The 17,692-nt window shown below is 46.6% G+C and overlaps 8 protein-coding genes across 8 annotated transcripts; 3 read left to right on the top strand and 5 right to left on the bottom strand.

Annotated features, from left to right (window-relative positions):
• Positions 1-1,249: 1,249 nt before the first annotated feature.
• On the bottom strand, positions 1,250-2,034 carry EYB26_006149 (uncharacterized protein; the record flags this gene model as incomplete). The annotated part of the gene is made up of 3 exons (XM_054265425.1): positions 1,250-1,505; positions 1,571-1,779; positions 1,861-2,034. 3 exons carry the CDS (start codon positions 2,032-2,034, stop codon positions 1,250-1,252), a joined length of 639 nt encoding a protein of 212 aa, XP_054121400.1.
• Positions 2,035-3,399: 1,365 nt separating this feature from the next.
• Positions 3,400-4,813, bottom strand: EYB26_006150 (uncharacterized protein; the record flags this gene model as incomplete). Its single annotated transcript, XM_054265426.1, has 2 exons — positions 3,400-4,194; positions 4,250-4,813. The coding sequence occupies 2 exons, from the start codon at positions 4,811-4,813 to the stop codon at positions 3,400-3,402; spliced, it is 1,359 nt and encodes a 452-aa protein (XP_054121401.1).
• Positions 4,814-5,841: 1,028 nt separating this feature from the next.
• EYB26_006151 (uncharacterized protein) lies at positions 5,842-6,572 on the bottom strand (the record flags this gene model as incomplete). Its single annotated transcript, XM_054265427.1, has 2 exons — positions 5,842-5,889; positions 5,952-6,572. The coding sequence occupies 2 exons, from the start codon at positions 6,570-6,572 to the stop codon at positions 5,842-5,844; spliced, it is 669 nt and encodes a 222-aa protein (XP_054121402.1).
• Positions 6,573-7,060: 488 nt separating this feature from the next.
• EYB26_006152 (uncharacterized protein) lies at positions 7,061-8,169 on the top strand (the record flags this gene model as incomplete). Its single annotated transcript, XM_054265428.1, has 3 exons — positions 7,061-7,114; positions 7,179-7,508; positions 7,585-8,169. The coding sequence occupies 3 exons, from the start codon at positions 7,061-7,063 to the stop codon at positions 8,167-8,169; spliced, it is 969 nt and encodes a 322-aa protein (XP_054121403.1).
• A 1,199-nt stretch (positions 8,170-9,368) lies between these two features.
• On the top strand, positions 9,369-10,161 carry EYB26_006153 (uncharacterized protein; the record flags this gene model as incomplete). Its single annotated transcript, XM_054265429.1, has 2 exons — positions 9,369-9,686; positions 9,760-10,161. The coding sequence occupies 2 exons, from the start codon at positions 9,369-9,371 to the stop codon at positions 10,159-10,161; spliced, it is 720 nt and encodes a 239-aa protein (XP_054121404.1).
• Positions 10,162-10,728: 567 nt separating this feature from the next.
• EYB26_006154 (uncharacterized protein) lies at positions 10,729-12,126 on the bottom strand (the record flags this gene model as incomplete). Its single annotated transcript, XM_054265430.1, has 1 exon — positions 10,729-12,126. The coding sequence occupies one exon, from the start codon at positions 12,124-12,126 to the stop codon at positions 10,729-10,731; it is 1,398 nt and encodes a 465-aa protein (XP_054121405.1).
• A 519-nt stretch (positions 12,127-12,645) lies between these two features.
• Positions 12,646-15,012, bottom strand: EYB26_006155 (uncharacterized protein; the record flags this gene model as incomplete). Its single annotated transcript, XM_054265431.1, has 3 exons — positions 12,646-13,890; positions 13,964-14,446; positions 14,533-15,012. 3 exons carry the CDS (start codon positions 15,010-15,012, stop codon positions 12,646-12,648), a joined length of 2,208 nt encoding a protein of 735 aa, XP_054121406.1.
• A 436-nt stretch (positions 15,013-15,448) lies between these two features.
• Positions 15,449-17,211, top strand: EYB26_006156 (uncharacterized protein; the record flags this gene model as incomplete). The annotated part of the gene is made up of 5 exons (XM_054265432.1): positions 15,449-15,621; positions 15,708-16,625; positions 16,720-16,807; positions 16,881-16,935; positions 17,003-17,211. The coding sequence occupies 5 exons, from the start codon at positions 15,449-15,451 to the stop codon at positions 17,209-17,211; spliced, it is 1,443 nt and encodes a 480-aa protein (XP_054121407.1).
• Positions 17,212-17,692: the final 481 nt, after the last annotated feature.

Consider the following 17,692-nt stretch of genomic DNA (forward strand, 5'->3'; position numbering starts at 1 on the left):
TATGGTTTTATCTCGTTCTATATCATTTTCAGTCACAGCCCACCGAAATTATCCTAATAGCTTACGCTTCCAAGCAGCACGGCGCTTCTGAAGCATGGAGATTGCCCACAAACAACCGATTTATGTAGTTTGAATTTTTTGGCTCCAAGAATAACAGTGAAGTCCGCGAACTCGCCCGTTTCGTAAATCCTACTCTTGATTAGATTCCCGAAACAAACCGCACTTCACAGAGAGCCAAACCATTTCAAGGTAGTGGATAATTCCCCAATAGGTTCCATCTCACCAGGAAGAGTAGGCAATATGCTTGAGATTGATCTGCTATCATCGCTGTCCGTACCCATACTTCTTGTGCAACCGAAAAGATCGAGGACGAGGTTGGGTAGCTAAATAGCTAGATAGGAGATGTCATTTTGTGAAATGAGAGAGGGATGAGAGAGGTGGTAGATGAGGGAAGAGATAGAAATGAGAGATGAGAGATATAAAAAGTTGGAATGGGGAAAGACACCCCATGCAAACGCCCTGGGAAGATGGATCTTTCCAAAAAAAAGAGCTGTTTGTTTGATGCCTCAGGCCTTGTCCTAACATGGCATAATCACTGGGATATTGATACCATGTTACACTTGAACGATTGATTGCAATTACATTACATTGAGAATGTTCGATGTACATAGCATGACTGCCTAGGTATGATTCTGCGTCCATCTGGTTTCCTCTAAGATAAATATCTATTGTGCTTTGAGCTACATATCCGTTCATTTTGTTCAAATTGGGGGTATTTGAAGCTGAGTTGAGGTTAAAAGTGAAGTTGAAGCCGACTAGCTGGATAGCTAGCTATGTGGGATGTAAGAATGGGATGGAAAATATAAGAGAAGAGGTGAGAAGACACGTCGAATCAAAGATGCAAGATTAAACCCCACTGTTCGAAAGTTTATTTCCATTTAATGTCTAAGGTTACAGGCAAGAGGTATTGTGAAATTTTTCGATTCAAATTAGTGAGGTCCTGCCAAATCACTATAAACTATGGCAGCGTCTCATTTAGGATTGCGTTTGCCATGAACCAACCCACACATAACAATCATACATTTCCGAGAGAAGTTTAAAAAAAAAAAAACGGAAATCAAAAGAGAGACCAAGAAGTAGACAGCATGAAAACCCAAGTCATGCTCAGCACACACCTCTTCCCCCTCCTCCCCTGAACTAGCCACATGCCAAAATCGTCATCCCATCCATCAATCAATCAGACCATCATCTATAGGCCAACGAAAAACAACCCAAAGACACCAACAAGCACGAGAAGTGCCATGTTGACAAGCGGCTTGGCGCCGTCACCGGCCTTGGGAACACCAGATGACGATGGAACAGCAGCACCGCTGGCAGAACCACTAGAAGAACCGCTGGAAGAACCACTTGAAGTACCAGTTGAACCGGTTGATGTGGTCGAGGTGCTAGTACCATTCATGGCCAAGGCCTGGAATGCCTGGAAGGTCTTGGCTCCAGTTGCAGGACTATCCTCATCATTAGCACCGCCACCACCATAATCATCACCACCTGCAGAGAAGGGAGAACATACGCGTTAACAGCAAAAACCATGCCCTTTCCACAATGACCGGTCTGGCTGCAATAAGCCCAAATAGGCTTTGAGTCGTTGACCATAATCGAGAAGACGGGAACGCTATTTGTGACGGGCATGAAGCCGGATCGGAACCCAGTGACGTTTGACATGACGGTGTTGATGGGTGCGCAGGGGGAAGAGAAGGCGGATTGGACGACGGAGTGGTTCTAACCCATCGAAATGAACGTTAGCAATGCTGCCCCGTAGATACATATGTTGTTGAGATTTGGGATGGGATGTGAGCTAACCTTTGCCATAAACTGGAACTGAACCATTTCTCCGGGGTTGGCCTGGATGCTATCAGGCGAGAAAGTAAGGGAGCCGTTGAGGCCGACTTTGACGACGTGGACGGTCACGTCGCCCTGTGCCATGGCTGCTCCAACGAGCAAGAATGCTGAGAGAATGGTGTTGAAGAACTGCATTTTGATTGGTATAATGGATGTCGTTAAAACAAACAAAAAAATAGATGTATCGTAAAAGAATTGTTTGAAAAAGTCGAGCGACCGGCGCTTTGTTCAAGAAAAGAATTGAAGATTGGAGAAAAGGTGGAAAGAGAGTATGTTGCTGATGGAACAAAAAAGATTAAATCAAGAATGCAGGAACATCTCGCTATTTGTATAGCATTAGCTACCCCCAAGATCTCGATCCCATGTTCTGTGCCGCGCAATATCTCTGGAACACAAGCTTCATCAGGAGTATTATGATACTAATTGAACGTAATCTACTACGTAGTATGGCGTAGGGAAGGAGGCTGAGTATAGTCAAAAGTTTCCATTTTGGGAACTATGAGACACGAAAAGGACGGCGGTTAATGTTTGAGGGTTTGGAGTTTGTCTCAGCGTGTATACCGCGGCACAAAATGGTTTACTAATGTATATGGATGGATACTACAGTACTAAATAGTAGTACTGTACGGAGTAACTACAGTTAGTTTCTTATTGAATTATTGAATTTGTGTGGAATTGATACGTTCTGATTGACTTGTGCCTGGTCTTATCGCCCCAACACCGCAACATTAGGGCTTCTGCATGATAGCCTATGTACCTGGTCACAGATGAGTCGCATCTAACCACCATCCCACACAGCGAAATACTACAGAGTAGACATGAACAGTAAAAATAGTAATACTACGCAAGAATCTCAAATACATTTATTCGACGAGACGGATCGAAAATTGACGAGGAAAAAAGCCACTCATGAACTGTCCCAGGGGAGGCTGGACGCTGAGACACGGAGCTGTCTCGGAAAAGTTTGATGCTTCCCGCCTCAAACAATAGGACTCGTAGACTAAGGAATTAGTACGGGGAGACTTGCCGACCGCATTTCAAGTAATTTCTATTTGTAGATATTTACGAAGTAAGCATCTTAATACCTAGTGTACTGTACGTATATACAAAGATGATACAATGGTAACAATAGAAACAGTCGTGTATGGTCTTAGTTAACGTCAACGCACAAAAAATAATACCCAAGGCATGATGATGGCCATTACAGATTTATTATACCTACAATTCAATGTTCCAAGTGCTTTTGACATTAGGTTCCATGTTATATAAAATCCGATTACACATGTAATTAACTACATACCTAGGTATGTAGTTACCTATTTCTACACTTGGAGTCTAATAAAGCCAGAATAATTCGGCGTTCTGAATATGATACGTAGGTGTGGTTAATTTTGTTTCTTCGATGCAGTCTTCAATATAGTCTTCGATATATACTATTATCTCTATACTAACTAGGTATCCTCACTTCTCCTTCATCGACTCCACCGGAGGGTTGTGAAGCTAAAAAGCCGCGCCGTTGGGAAGGGTAGTAGGTGTGTCGGTGCGCATAGTGGACAGAATCAAATGATCAAACGAAGGAGACCACTCAACCCTGGGATTGAAAGGCTGGAAATCCCAAAGGTATCCCAGGGTACGCAGGATAGAGGTAGCCGAATAGGAAACAGTTTGGCCGGCAGAGTTTGTGCCCATCTGTTCGACGGTGCCATTGCCAACCCAGGGAGAAACAAGCAAGGTTGGGATACGGCCGCCTAGACGGTTGAAGGGAAGCGTATACTTCTGACCGTTCGGCGTGGTCTGAGTGAATGTAAGACTATCCGGGATAGGTGCAAGGGGAGGGGGCACGTGGTCATGAAAGCCGCCACTTTCATCAAATGTGATGATAAATAAGGTCTCTCCCCACTGGGGGCTTGCGCGAAGAGCATCGTAAACACTTCGGATCAGCTGCTCGCCGTCGGAAACAAGACCGCTAGGGTGCATTGATGTAGTGCCTACGCCGCAGCATGATGGGTTCAGATAGCTGAAATCAGGGAGAGCGCCGGCTGCGGCATCAGTGTAGAAGTTGTTCAAGTCCACGACTTTATTGGTGTTTCCAGAGGATTGAGTCCAGCTGTAATAATTAGCATCAGGACCGGTGCCTCCAGCCGGATCCCAGTAGTTGATCCAAGTGCGGTTGTTTTCGGTCAATGCTTGCCAGACCGAAGTCTGAGGCAACAGGTAGTTAGTGTCAGTGCCCAAATTGCTGCCGTGGCCATGAGAGGTTCCAGAAGTCAAGAAGATACGGTTAGGGTCTGTAGGCTATTTTTGTTCTGTCAGATTCGAAACATCCGGAAGAATCAATTGAAGAACTTACACCAGGGACACCGGAATGCCAGTAGTTGAATGTAACAAAGTTTTGAACTAGGGCAGTCAAGGTAGGGACCTGAGCTTCGGTGTAATAGTTCATCACTTGCTTGCCCAAATCTGTCTTGCTAGCCTTGGAGCCGTATCCACGAATTTGCTCTTGAACAAAGCCTTGCATAGAAGGAGTAAGCGTGCCGGCTGCAATCGCGGCGTTGTTCGGGGTGAAAGTGCCGTAGAACTCAAAGTTGTTACCATACACGGCATGATCTGGGTCATCGGTTATCGAATCATAGTCGTTTGCTTGACTGCACGCATTCCCTTGAAGGGGATTGGATACGTTATACGGATTGCATATGGGAGACGAGCTCTGGATGGGGTTGTTGAGGCCCGGAAGGGTCTGGCCACCCAGTAAGTTATCAAAGGAACGGTTCTCCATTACTAGCACGACCACGTTTTTGATCTTATCCTTGAGATTCTGGATAGACGATGGAGTTGTGGATGCACTTCCTTGGCTGGGCAAGGCCGAAGCCACGGCGGCGAAGGTCAACAGACCTAGAAGAGCGCTTGGATGCATCCTGACTGTGTTTCTTTCGTACCTAGGTAGCTCTTTGCACGGCTTTTCCGACCTAGAATCTCTGTACTGGGGAGGCAACGACGTTTGATTTATATTTCGAGATTGTTTGCCAAAACTTGGAACTTGGAAGCATCAATTACATCGCAGTTGGGGTAACCTTACGAACTGGTTTTTCTCCGCGAGCCATGTGCTACTTGCCTCCAATGAAGAAGCATCCCTCTGTCACGCTGCATATGCATCTTGCAGCAGGCTTGCTCTAGCTGGGTTACATACATACGTACCTAGGTAGGAATGTAGTGTTGAGAGTTTGTTTACATGCCAATGAAGGTAGCACGAGGGAAGTTGGCACATACCGGTAGTGCTATGTAGTATTCCATATTTCGGTTTTGCTCCTAAGGTACTGCGGACAACCTCGTGTGGATGGTAACCTGATGAGGGGTATCTGCTGATTGCTAACCATAATGGTACAGTGGTTTGAGATGTCGATTCACAAAAAAGCACGCGATGGCTTTTAGCGTCATGTAGGGTAACGAACCGGCTGGCAAGTCTCGCCGATCGCTATTGAAACGTCCCGGAGCATATCCCAGCGATAAATGAGCCGATTGATCAATCAGATGCGCGAGAGAGAACATCTGCGTCCAACGCGCAATCGGTCTGGCAGGCCCGGGATTTCGATTGAATCAAAATTAAGCTCGACGAAGCTTTCTACTACGGAACGACTGTGCCCTAAGAAGAAGGCGAAGAGTCGAAATTCTGCACACTGTCCGACTTCTGAAGATTATTGTAGTTCTCCTAATGTGGGATCCAATGCGAGATGGGAGAAAATTCAACACCGCATAGAGACAAAGCAATTATTTGACCACCACACTAAGTTATGCCAGAGGAAGTCACCGTATACAGCAAGATATCATTTGCTATAATCGTATAAAATCGTATAAGTAATATAATGTACATGTACAGTCCGTATTTCCCAAACGCCAGTCTCATAAGTCATTGCCAATTAAATTACCCACGCGGTTATGATAACCTCAGAAATCGAGCAACATCTGGGGCGCCAACTTCTCCAAATCCTCAACCTGCACGATGTATCGTCAGTATAATCCATAAAAACCAAACAACGAAAAAGAGAAAAGCATACCTCTAAAAACCCATCCCCCGCATACTTCCCCCCTCCATCCTTACTCGCCGCATCTGCCCTCTCAAACGCAGCCCGCGCCAACGCCTCCCTAACAAATATGTCCATATACTTCGCCACAACCTCATTCGCATCTTTCGTAATTTTGGTTTTCTTATTCTGGAAATGATGGTGTAGAATCGTCGTGAGGAGTTTGGGTGGTATCCCCGGCTCGTCGGATTCGATGTTTCGTGGTTTGTTGTTTGTGATGATCTCGGCGAGTATGTAATCTGGTTCGGGGGAGGAGCTTCTGCTTGAATTTCGATCGTCTCCATTGTCGCTATCTTTAGAGCGAGCAGATGCAGCTGAGTCTTCGGAGTCGGAGGGTATTGATATTGGCTGAGCTTTTCGCTTTCTTGGGTTTTCAGCATCAGATACTGTGGATTGTGCTTTGCGTTTTTGCGGATTCGAGGTCGATGCTGTCTTGGACGAGGGTTTTGTTTTTGAGGTTGATTTCGATGCCGAAGCTGTAGATGTCGAGGACAATTTGCGAGTTGTTGTCTTGGATGTTGTTTTGTTTGCCTCTGACTGGCGTCGTGGAGCTTTGAAAGGTAAGCGGTTGCGTTTTGCTTGAGCGGCATCCATTTTGCTGGTAGATGATGTAGCTATCAATTCGCTGAACCTGATTCTGATATGTCAAATGAAGTTCTTTTGAATCGTTGTTCATGAAGGTACTCGTAGTTAGAGAATCAAGACGCGTAACCCGCGTCACGCTGAATCGGGCTAGCTTCATTAAGCTCTTTTGAGCTTAGCGCAATCGCTGATGTCCTCTGAACTGCATCGATGGCGATATACGTATTAAATGTCTTCGTGTGGAATAAAGTCAGATACTGATCTATCGATTCAATTCTTTGCCATCCACAATATCACTATTTTCCAAGGGGTTTCTTGGGTGATGATGCTGTTTGGTGGGGTATGAACCGCGATTATTCGAATTTAGGTCGCGTGGATACCGCCCGCCAAATTTCAAGCTTCATCATTGTCGCATTCACTTAAGCTCGATTAGAAGCTAGATACAAAGTCAGGCATACAACAATATATGATGGTCTGAACCTATCGATATACCAATCAACATGAACGATGCAGTCAACTCATTGCTGACTGAGCATTTCAGTTATACGCCGTTGGTGAGTCCATCCTCCGTCTGAAGAGTAGAAAAAGTAAACATCAATTGACGAAATGGGTGTCTAGTCCCTCATCGACGACATCATCAACTCTATCAACAACCTCATCTACCAAGCTATCTCGAGTCTCGAGACCGGTCTCCTAAACACCCCTCCCGAACGACTCGGTTTCGGCCATGCCAACAACGCGTCTACAACGATCCCGGACACCGACGCCGATGGAAACATTGAATACCCAGAAGCGACGCTAGAGATTGAGAATGGATTACATCAATTAGAAACGCTGTTTGAGTCCTCAGTGGATAAATCGTTTGATAAATTCGAGATTTACGTTTTGCGAAATATCTTTACGGTTCCGGACGATCTTGTGAATTATATGCGACTGGGGCATTATGAGGTATGGTTTAATCATCGTTGGCAAGATGCGCATGACCTTGATGGTATTTCGGAGGTACTAACCAAAATGTCCTCAGAATCTGTCGTTTTCGAACCAAGACAACAATGCTCCAACGCCGGAGTCAATAAACATGCAGCGGAAAAAGCTCCGAGAAACACGCAAACTCCAGCAAGCACTACAGCAAGAATCCATACAAAACGAAGCAGTCATAGCGCAATTAAAATCAGTACTTTCAATGGTGCAGGATTCAGCGCAGAAACAACCAGTTGTCAAGACTGACTCGAATGCGCCTGCAACAACACTTCCAAATCTGTCCTTCCTCACCTCCGGACCCGCCGCAACCACGCTCCGCGTCGGCCAAAACAACTCCCTAACTACAAACACGGACTTTGTCCTCTCACAACTCCCCGCGCTGCATGCCGCGACACAAAAACTACGCGCAAAGTTATTGACCCTGTCTACTACCACCGCTGTTTCTAGCAACGCCACAAAGCGCGACGAGAGACGGGAATATATCGATAGTAGAATCAGGCTACATCTTGAGCGCTCCGGTGAACCTGCTTTTGGCGATGGGCAGGCGGCGATTGCTGGACGGAAAATATCCGGTGCTGAAGCTCAGGCGCTGGAGGCTGCGGGAAATATACTTAATGATGGGAAATAAGACTGAACGAGTCGAGGATGAAACGGTTTATATCTTTCAGCTGCTTTATTAGGAGTAATGAATAGGAGTCAGGGTATGGATTTGGCTGGGTAAAGAGCGAGGCGTTTGGATGGAGATATATTGTTTTTGTCTTTAGCTGTCTCATGTCTGTCGGGTCACAATGTGCATTACAGCTCTACCTATCAGTCTTCCTAGTTGCATATCCTATGTACTGTACAGAGTAAGCCATACTGACGTATCAGGAAGAGTACAATAGGGCTCTATCTTGCATTAGCCCAAACATAAAAAATATTGAGGCTGTTTCTGATTGCGACTCCTTAAAATTCGAGTATAAAAATAGTTAGCCTTGAAAATAAGCCGTCGGCCAAGGATATAGATCAACCAATGAGACAGCAAATCAGCCAATCTTCAATACTATGTACACAGCTAAGCGCCGACTGGAAAACAGCTCTTCAACCAATCCGATCTCTTTCTCTCTTCAAGTTCACCTTCTCCTGCAGACACTTGGGCGCGTGCATGCAGGATTTTCGCCAATCAAGTCTCCATACTCCATGTTTTGCCTATCGTCCACCCCCTCTCCAGAGGCTCTCTCTCTCAAACTATCCCATACTTCGCACTAAATCACAAACAATGGCCTTATAGGCTTATTCTCTCCCTCACACCGAATAAACTATTGGTCCGAGCAACTACGCTCTAATCCTCGTAGAGAATTTGCTCCCATTTCCATATTTAGACACCATCTCAATTCTGATTCGATATCATTTGAACCCCAGCTCCTGGATTAGCATCAATTAACCCGAATCATCAACCTTATTGGAAGATTCACCATATATTTTGTCTGCAAGGATCCCCCCGCTGGGCGCTTAGGTACAGTCATAGGTCTGGAAGCGTCGACCTCTTTTTCTTATAATTAGATGATCATTTCTCCTTGGGAGTATCAGATTGCTTTTTTGTTATTGCTGTTCTGTTTCTACAAGTTTCGTTTTTCTTTTCTTCGTGTCTCTTCTCTTACATTCTCCGTTTCGTTCGTTCGTGGTCCCTTGCAAGTCAAGAGAGGGTTTGCTCTGGTTAGCAAACTGGTATATTCTTTGACTCTATATCGTTTCATTCTTTTACATTATAATTGATATTTACGTTCTCTGCTTTTCGGGTCTCGCCTCTCTCTATACTAAAACTTCCACGACAAAAACGAAACAAAAATGTCTTCCGTATCCTCCTTCACGGTGACAATCACCAGTGCCGCCGATGACCAGGAAGCAACGTACCTCTCTCGCGCACGCCTGCTGCACCAAACTCGCATCGGCATAGCCCTCATGCTTCTGGGCGCATCAGCCGGTGTCGTGGGTGCCGAAGGCGCGCCTCTGCACTACTACAACGAGACCAAGGGTTACTCGAGTATGTTCCTACCGCTTTGGCCTCTGAATCTGGACGTTCGTCAGACGAACGCTCTGTTGGCCTGTGGTGCGGTCATTTTGTTTCAGGCGATTGTGTATATTGGTGTTGCTGTGTTTCCTTCGGTTCGTGCCCCCTCCCCCTCCCCCCTCTCCTCTCCTCCAAGATAGAACTTCGTAGCTGACTGTACGAATACAGCCCCGTCCTCGCCTCCGCCTCCTCAACCACCTTTCCTCCGCCGTCGGTGCCACAGGCCTCCTCACCGCCATCGTCGGCGTAGCATTCTCCATCTACCTCCCCTCAGCCTCCTACCCCGACGGCTTCACCGTCAGTGAAACAATCCACAGCTGGACCTGCAAATGGAAATCCGCCGGCAGCCTCAGCAGCAACGACTCAATAACTGCACCGGCCAACTTCTCGCGTATCTGTTCCGAGTCGCGCGCCGGGTTTGTATTGTTGGGACTGTTGATTGGACTCGAGGTTGTCATGTGTGCTGCCGCGGCGGCTGGGTACGTGCTCGAGATGACCGTGTCCAAGCAGCGGAAGGCATCCAATGGCAATGCGGAGTCGGGTGACTTTGTTATGGAGACAAAGCAGTAAAACTTCTGCTGCTGTCCTAGATAACAGGTCAAATGCCGGTGTAAATCACTGTCTGGTTGGCTTCCGGGTTGAAGGGTTGGGGGGTCTACTGTCAGTAGCTATCATGGATAGTTGCTCGGTTGTGTGAATGCTATTCGTTCTCGTAAAGTGGCCCATTCAGCGCATAGCTGGTGCTGTCTATACGCACATCTTGAGATTCTCGTCTATATTTTTCGTGTCAAGTCCTGACTTAAGATAATGTTTTTTTTTTGTACATGATATGATGTATTGGGTTGATGACAGGCGGTCTTCAAAGTTTTACTTGATTAGTGGCGTTGAAAGAAATATACACTGCTTAGCAATGAAGGGTGAACTTCTGAAATCATAAGACAGACATATTAGTTTTTTTTTAAGAATATTTCCCATCTGACATCAGGGATAAACTTTAAGGGCTAAATTATTGCCTAATCAGGGCTATTGGCCTGATCCACTATGTACGGAGTGATAGGAACAGTTAGGGCAATGATTACCATTTTCGACATATTTGTGTTTGTCAAGCTTGTTTATTCTCTCCAAAAGGAAATGAATTTACCAAGATATCGGTAAACAATATTCTTGCCAATGATCTTCTGTATCAGCCTCCCTCCATTTCTGTATCCCCCCGGCTACACCGTCAAGGTCAACTGCCCATTTTCCTTTCTCTACCATTTCTGCCCAGCGCGACAGCACATGCTTCAACTGAACATCGTGATTTCCAATGAAATGGTTGAAACCCTGTTGGTATAGCTGCGTGCTGCGTGCTCCTGGACTCGCGGTTGGCCCTCTAGAGCGAACCCTTTCGCCGAATACTGCGGCATCGCTTGTCCGGGCCCAGCCATTGCCTCCAATAGCGTATGGCAGAATAAGCTTGCACCCGTCTTCAAACGGGTGTATACCATCTGGATCCGTCTCCGTTAGATACAAACCGGCCGGATAATTGGACACAGCTTGGAAATGTCGTGGGAATGGTGATATAGGGACTTCTTCTCCCCATGGGGTTCGTTCTGTATCTTGACAGGCATTCAAGCTGCTTTCGAATAGCAGTATAGGCTTCAGTTTTCCTTCTTCTGTATCGACTGAAGAGAATGGCTGCTGGCGGGCCATGCAAAGGCCAGGCGCGATCTGGCTAAAACGTATTTCCCGAGCCCGCAGCAGGAACTGGCTCGCGAAGGTATTTGGGGAGAGTGCACTTGGCTCGATCTCATCACTAACATGGTGGTTTTCATTACCAGGAGCTCTAGGCATACGAATTTCAACCGCATGTGCTAGCCGATTGAAAGCTTCGAGAGTCTGGTCCACGTCGGAGACAGTATAGGAGGGCATAATCCAAGGATCTGTTCTCTCTTGGTTGCCATCGTAGAGCGAGTCCACCGCGAGTGCTTTACCCTGGTCTATCATGTCAAGGAAGCATTCAAGGATGATCTCAAGGGGTAACCAGGTTTGCCGGCCATTCATTGTGATGTCCGTGTCGTGGATAGAGATATGCTGCATGGCGGTGAATGTCTGCTGATCAAAGACAAGGCCCAGTGGATGACTGGCGCCTAGTGCCCAGTTGGCCATGTAGAGTGTCACGTAGCGCTTCTTGTTCGAATCGTCCTCCTCTTCATCGTACATGACGTTATCCCAAAGATCATCGGGCGAGCAAAGGCCAGCGAGGTATCTGAAGAATGAATGGGGTGGTTGGGCCGTAGATGCGTAGCCATGCCAGGCCGTTTTGAGGAACGCAACCACCGAAGGACTCAATTTCGCGGCGTGCGGCGAGTCTAACAGCGCCGCATCTCCGCCGTAGCACTCCCACCATGTCCGTGTGTCTAGATCTCCCAGGCTGCGGCCGCTTGTTGTCCACCCCCGCTCAACGATGAGGTTGTGTAGGGCGGCGCACCGTTCATGATCAAGCCCACCGACTTCCCGGAGTGGGTGCTCCTCTGTGACTCGCCATTGCGACATGTTGAGTCGATCTGTGCAAGGGAGGGGATAGAACAGAACGGCCCAAAGGTTATGCAATGTCGTTCCTTACAGTAACATGGAAGTGTTAGAAGAAGCACATTCTGTGGCTTCTGATTGGCTCAGAAGCTCTCCATTGATGATTGAGATCCGAGTTATAGGCTGAGGCCTGATATGCCCATTGATATTTGAATGGTCACGTGGGAAATTAGTACCTAGTCCAATTTCCACGGCAGATGTTTTACCCTTTACCTGGGCAGGTGCCATCGTTCAGAGTTAGTCTGATATGAAATTCGGCATCTAAATCGATAGGAAGAGAAACCCTTAAGAGACACCATTTGTTCACCGATACTTAACCAGTGCTGTAGCCATAGGGCTAAATCATCTCTTTACACATACACATACCCATACACAAGTGACACGTATAAATCCAAGGGGTGATATGTCAATTCAATGTTTTTGATAGGAGTGACAAGATTAACCTATACAGCTCATCTATACACTAGTGACAATACTTCAAAGCTATGCGATGTCAGCAGGGTAATCGCCACATGAATATGTATCGATTTCAGGAATATCATTGATTAGACACCCATTAATGATGGCATTCCAATCGGGCAAAAATGGGAACTCTGGCATTGACAAATCTAGAGATGAGAAAAACGTCTGATTGGAATCAGTAATTAACTCTTGGTCTAGCTCTGAAAAGCCGGATGTGCCATGCGCTGCTCCTGTTGGTGTTGTTTCTGGAGTGTCGGTGGAAGGAGGAATTTTGACATCTGGAGGAAGAGTGTGGGAGGAAATAGAATGTTCATTTCCTCCGGTTGACGGCCGTTGGTCATACTGTCTTAACGACGAAGCTTGAGAACGGAGTAGATTGAGATATGACCAAATGCTACCGTGCCAATATTCATCATCAAGACTCATTCCGAGGGGGAAAAGCTCCTCAACCAATGTCCAGGCACGTTCGGTCTCGGGTCCCTGAGGACTGCCACAGAGACAGCGCAGAACGTAGGCGAGAGCGTACCATTGCGTGTACATTTTGAAAAACCATTGCAATCCAGATCTAGAAGCAATGCCCTCTCTCAATAGCACGCGACTGCATTCTAACGCTTCACAGGCCAACTTAAAAGACCGTTTTTCCACGTCGGAGATTGAATCACCTTGGGCGCCTTTTTGCTTTTGCATACTGACTTCCTCTCGTAATTGTAGAACAAATTGCATTTTTTTATGGGCAGTAGCGGTATGTTGAATTGCGATGTGTAATAGATCTGTGGATGCTGCTGCTGCATCGCCAGGTAGCATACCATATTTAGCCATTAAAGATCGGCCATGCTCGTCTATAAGGTTTCTTTTTTCTCTAATGCCTAGAAAAGCATTGGTCGAATATTGATATTGTATGTTAAGAATCGGATGTAGTAGCCGGCAGGATTCTGTTTGGATCAAAAAGAAAGACATTTCTGTCCAACCGTGCGATTCCACTGGAAGACGCGTCATGCCTGGATAGATTTGATTGTCGTTCACATTTAGGGGAAGTCGTAACCCGCGGTTTATAACATCAACGGTAGGTTGGAATCCTTGATCCTCTGGGGCACGGGAATCGAGCACGCATAAATGCCACCAGAGACGAAGACGTATTTCCGTATCAAATGGACTCAGTTGCAGGGAGGCACCGTCTCGATGCAGGCCAATTGATTGAGCAAGTCGGATCGCTAGCCCATTAAGAACCCAAACACTTCGGCCAACTTCATGGACGCGTAGACAAGTCTAAAACACGTGGTCAGTTAGATAGGCCTACCGAGTGGGATAAGTAATTTCTAGAGCCAGTATTGGTACTCACAGCGTATATTGCGAGGGCCTGTAATGACACCAACTCAGGTCGATTCATAAGTTCTGTGGCCATGAGAAGCTGGTCTAAGGATTTCTTGTAACGTTTCAAGAGCTCGTGTTTCTCGGAGGGCAGGGCCATGGGTTCACTATCATCATGACAGAGGGCCGTGACGGCGGCAAAATAGATGGCGTATGTCAACGCCACTATGGAAGACTGTGCAGATTTGGGATCCAAAATAGTTTCAACAAATATAGATTGAACAGTTGGTATATGCAAAATTTTGAGGACCGGGTCGACCGACTTGACATATACATTCCATAACCGAAGAGCTAGCTGGGTGTCAGGGTAGAAATCCAGCGCGTCGAAAAAATTTGAAGACAAAGAAGAAGCATTTGACTGTGCATGGGGTGTATGGTGAGCCTTTGTACTCTTCTGAATATGCGAAAAGGTTGTTCCCGAGGCAGTTGATGGTGGATTTCGGACTCGTTCCTCCTGGTTGATGCATCATCTTAGCTTGACCGTACCATAATAGTGTGAAGAAGAACCGGAATGAAGGAAGGGGGCAAAAAAACACTAACATTCCCCGGTAGTGACTTATTTGCATACTGGACGACCTCTTCCTCATTCAATAGCAACTCCCATGTTGAAGCGCCCGGGTCTTGGTTGGATGGATGTTGATTTGCAGCTTCAGTTCTATTGACATTTGCACCAGAATGGAATGGAACTTGTGTCTGGGACTCGCGCCTACGGCCACCGGCTGCAACTGTAGTGATTTGACCATCCTCGACAAGACGTGATAGCAAATCCTCCAGTCGTTCCAGCCGGTTAGCTATGCTTTGGAGAGTAGGGGCTTTCCGTGCCATATCCGACTCCTTTGTCGGATACACGCAGATAATACCACATCTTGAACAGTTAGTGCAAGGCACTGCACGGTCACAACGGATCTTGCGCTGATGGCAGCCTCGACAAGATCGTGTCGCAAACTTGCGACTTTGCACGGAGGGATGCGGCACCTCCTTCTCGGAAGAGGTAGTTGTCATCTTCTGCCCTCTGAGCATCATGCTTAGTCACGACACTATCGACCTAGGTAAATAGTGTGCAAACTTTGAAAAGGACTCGAGGGCTCATGGTAGTGCTAGGTAATAGTAAACGGTAGTTAGTTGTAGAAGTCCCCCGGGTGTCTCGGGACCGAGTAGTCCGCAATGGTTTTGAACATTTGAATCAGACTGACACTGGCCCTACCGGCTATATCGGCGCCGATGGGTCCGGTATAGTGTACTATACAACAAGATGGCCAGGCACAATCCAGCAACCATCTATACAAATAACAACAGGAGAAGGTAAAAATGTATATATACCTATATAATGTATATAATTCTCAATCCTCCCCGCTGATTCAACTTGTAGCAATCATTGATTTGCACCTCAAATCATACTAACTTACGTGCTGTGTTACACCCTCTTCGATTCAAGTGAACATCAATACCTTTCATCATGTCTGACATCGAAATGAATGGAGATTTCAATGAAATAAAGAGCTATTCGGGATCGATTGTGGGTACGGTGAGTGGCCGCAACGAGCCCCGTAAGGCCATAAATGCTATCAACTGGAGTTTTGGCCTGAAAATCTATCATACCGCGATCCCCTGCTTCCTAGCCTTTTTGATGTAGGTTATAAATAAGGCAAAAAAAAAAAAAAAAAAGGGCATACCATTATAGCCACATCTACTAACCAATTCATTGTCTACTACAGCACATTTTCCTCCTCCGTTACGGTCCCTGCCACCTCTGCGCTCATGGCCGAGTTCAACATCAGTCAAACCGCAGCGATCCTCTCAGGAACCCTATATATGCTGGGGCTAGCCTTCGGCCCAATGATCCTGGCGCCGTTGTCAGAGTTTATCGGTCGTCGCTGGCTGTACCTGGTAACCTCGTCAAGTATAATTGCTTTTGCAGGGGGTGCTGGAGCGGCACAAAATTTCGCCGCACATTTGATCTGCCGGTTTTTCTGTGGATTCCTAGGATCGGCTGGAATTGCTATTGGTGCAGGAACAATTCTTGATGTTTGGGGAGTGGGAAAAGCTGGAAACCTGGCAAGGCTTCTCTTCATTTGCGGTCCTTTTTTAGGGCCTTCGCTGGGCCCATTGGTAGGGGCATATGTTATGCACAAATACCACGGCGATTGGAGATGGACGCAGTGGGTGATAGCCCTGATTGGAGCACCCACCTGTATCGTTATCCTATTCATGAAAGAGACCTCCGACACTCGAATCGAACATGACAGAAAATATTCCGGTCACTTTGGCACAGTGAAGCTGGCCTTCTCAACACTCAACGCTGCAGTCTCCCGTTCAATGAGAATACTCACCACCGAGGCGATTGCATTGTCCATTACTCTGTACACGGGATACGCGTATGCAGTGATCTTCAGCTACTTTGCAAGTGCCACTTATGTCTATGAACTAGACTACCGTTTCACCAACAGAGAGGTTGGTCTTGCTTTTATCAGCGTGGTCATTGGATATTTCCTAGCCGTTGTTATGTACATGGTGATTGAGAGGACGCTTTACGATCGTGCTGTGCGGAACGCACCTAATGGCCACCCAGCCCCAGAACACCGACTGTATGCTGGTATGGCTGGAAGTATTTTCGTGCCCATTGGGCTATTTTGGTTCGTTTCATATCCCACTTCCACGAAAAACGAAAATCTACTGTCAAACTAGGACTTTGTTGCAAAACTAATCTTTATTCCACTTGCCATTCAGGTACGCATGGGCCGCCCACCCAGGAGGCCATTGGGCAGCAGCTGTAGCTAGCGGAATTCCATTTGGTCTTGGTGCTTTTGTCCTTTTTGTAGGTATCCTTTCTTCTGGCTCATGCCATTATGAAAATCAAACATTGCTGACCGGACCTTGTCCTGTTAAAGTTGTCCTCAATTACCTACCTTGTTGAGTCATACGGAACAGCTGCTGCTGCATCTGGTGAGTTCTCTTCTTTCTAAAGTCTTTGACCTGAAGTATACAAATTTTAGTACTTACTCTGAACCAGCTCTCGCTGCCAATGGATCCTTTCGATACCTTCTCGGAGCAGTGTTCCCGTTGTTCACCATTCAGATGTATGAGAAACTGGGCGTGCACTGGGCTGGAAGCGTGTTTGCCTTTCTGTCTCTGGCACTTCTACCTATCCCTTGGCTTCTCTTCAAATTTGGTCATCGGCTGCGCGAGAAAAGCCGGTTCATAGCCTCCGTCGCCGGATGATCGATCACCATAACTAGCAGCCTATCGCGGATTGCATTGACCCGTTGAGCAGCTCGGAACTATGGCCAAGGAAATGATAGAAGCTGGTCCAGATTGTGAGGAGGTAATTTGATTAGAAGTTAAAAGTGAAGAGGAGGGAAGATTGAAAGAGTAGAGTAGGATTAAAAGGCTTGTATTATGTTATGTGTAGACTTGTGATGATCTTCGACAGGGACTAGATCTCTATTTATTTAATTTTGAGGGCATGTGCTTTGATTCGTTCTCGGAAAATGCAGACTGAGGTAGATGGACCGTGAGAGAGGAAGCTTCGAGGGGCAGTTAGGGTTAGAAGATGACTTCCCCTTATCGTTATCTCATCCAAGCCCTAATTGCGCTAATCTATTCTAGGGCTAGTGGCCTTCCTTTGCAGAAGGATATTTCAACCCTAACCCTAATGACGAAATATCCCCACGTGACCCCGGCTGCGGTCGGGCCCAAGGTC

Source organism: Talaromyces marneffei, chromosome 4 (assembly GCF_009556855.1).
Source record: "Talaromyces marneffei chromosome 4, complete sequence".
Classification (NCBI taxonomy): Eukaryota; Fungi; Ascomycota; class Eurotiomycetes; order Eurotiales; family Trichocomaceae; genus Talaromyces; species Talaromyces marneffei.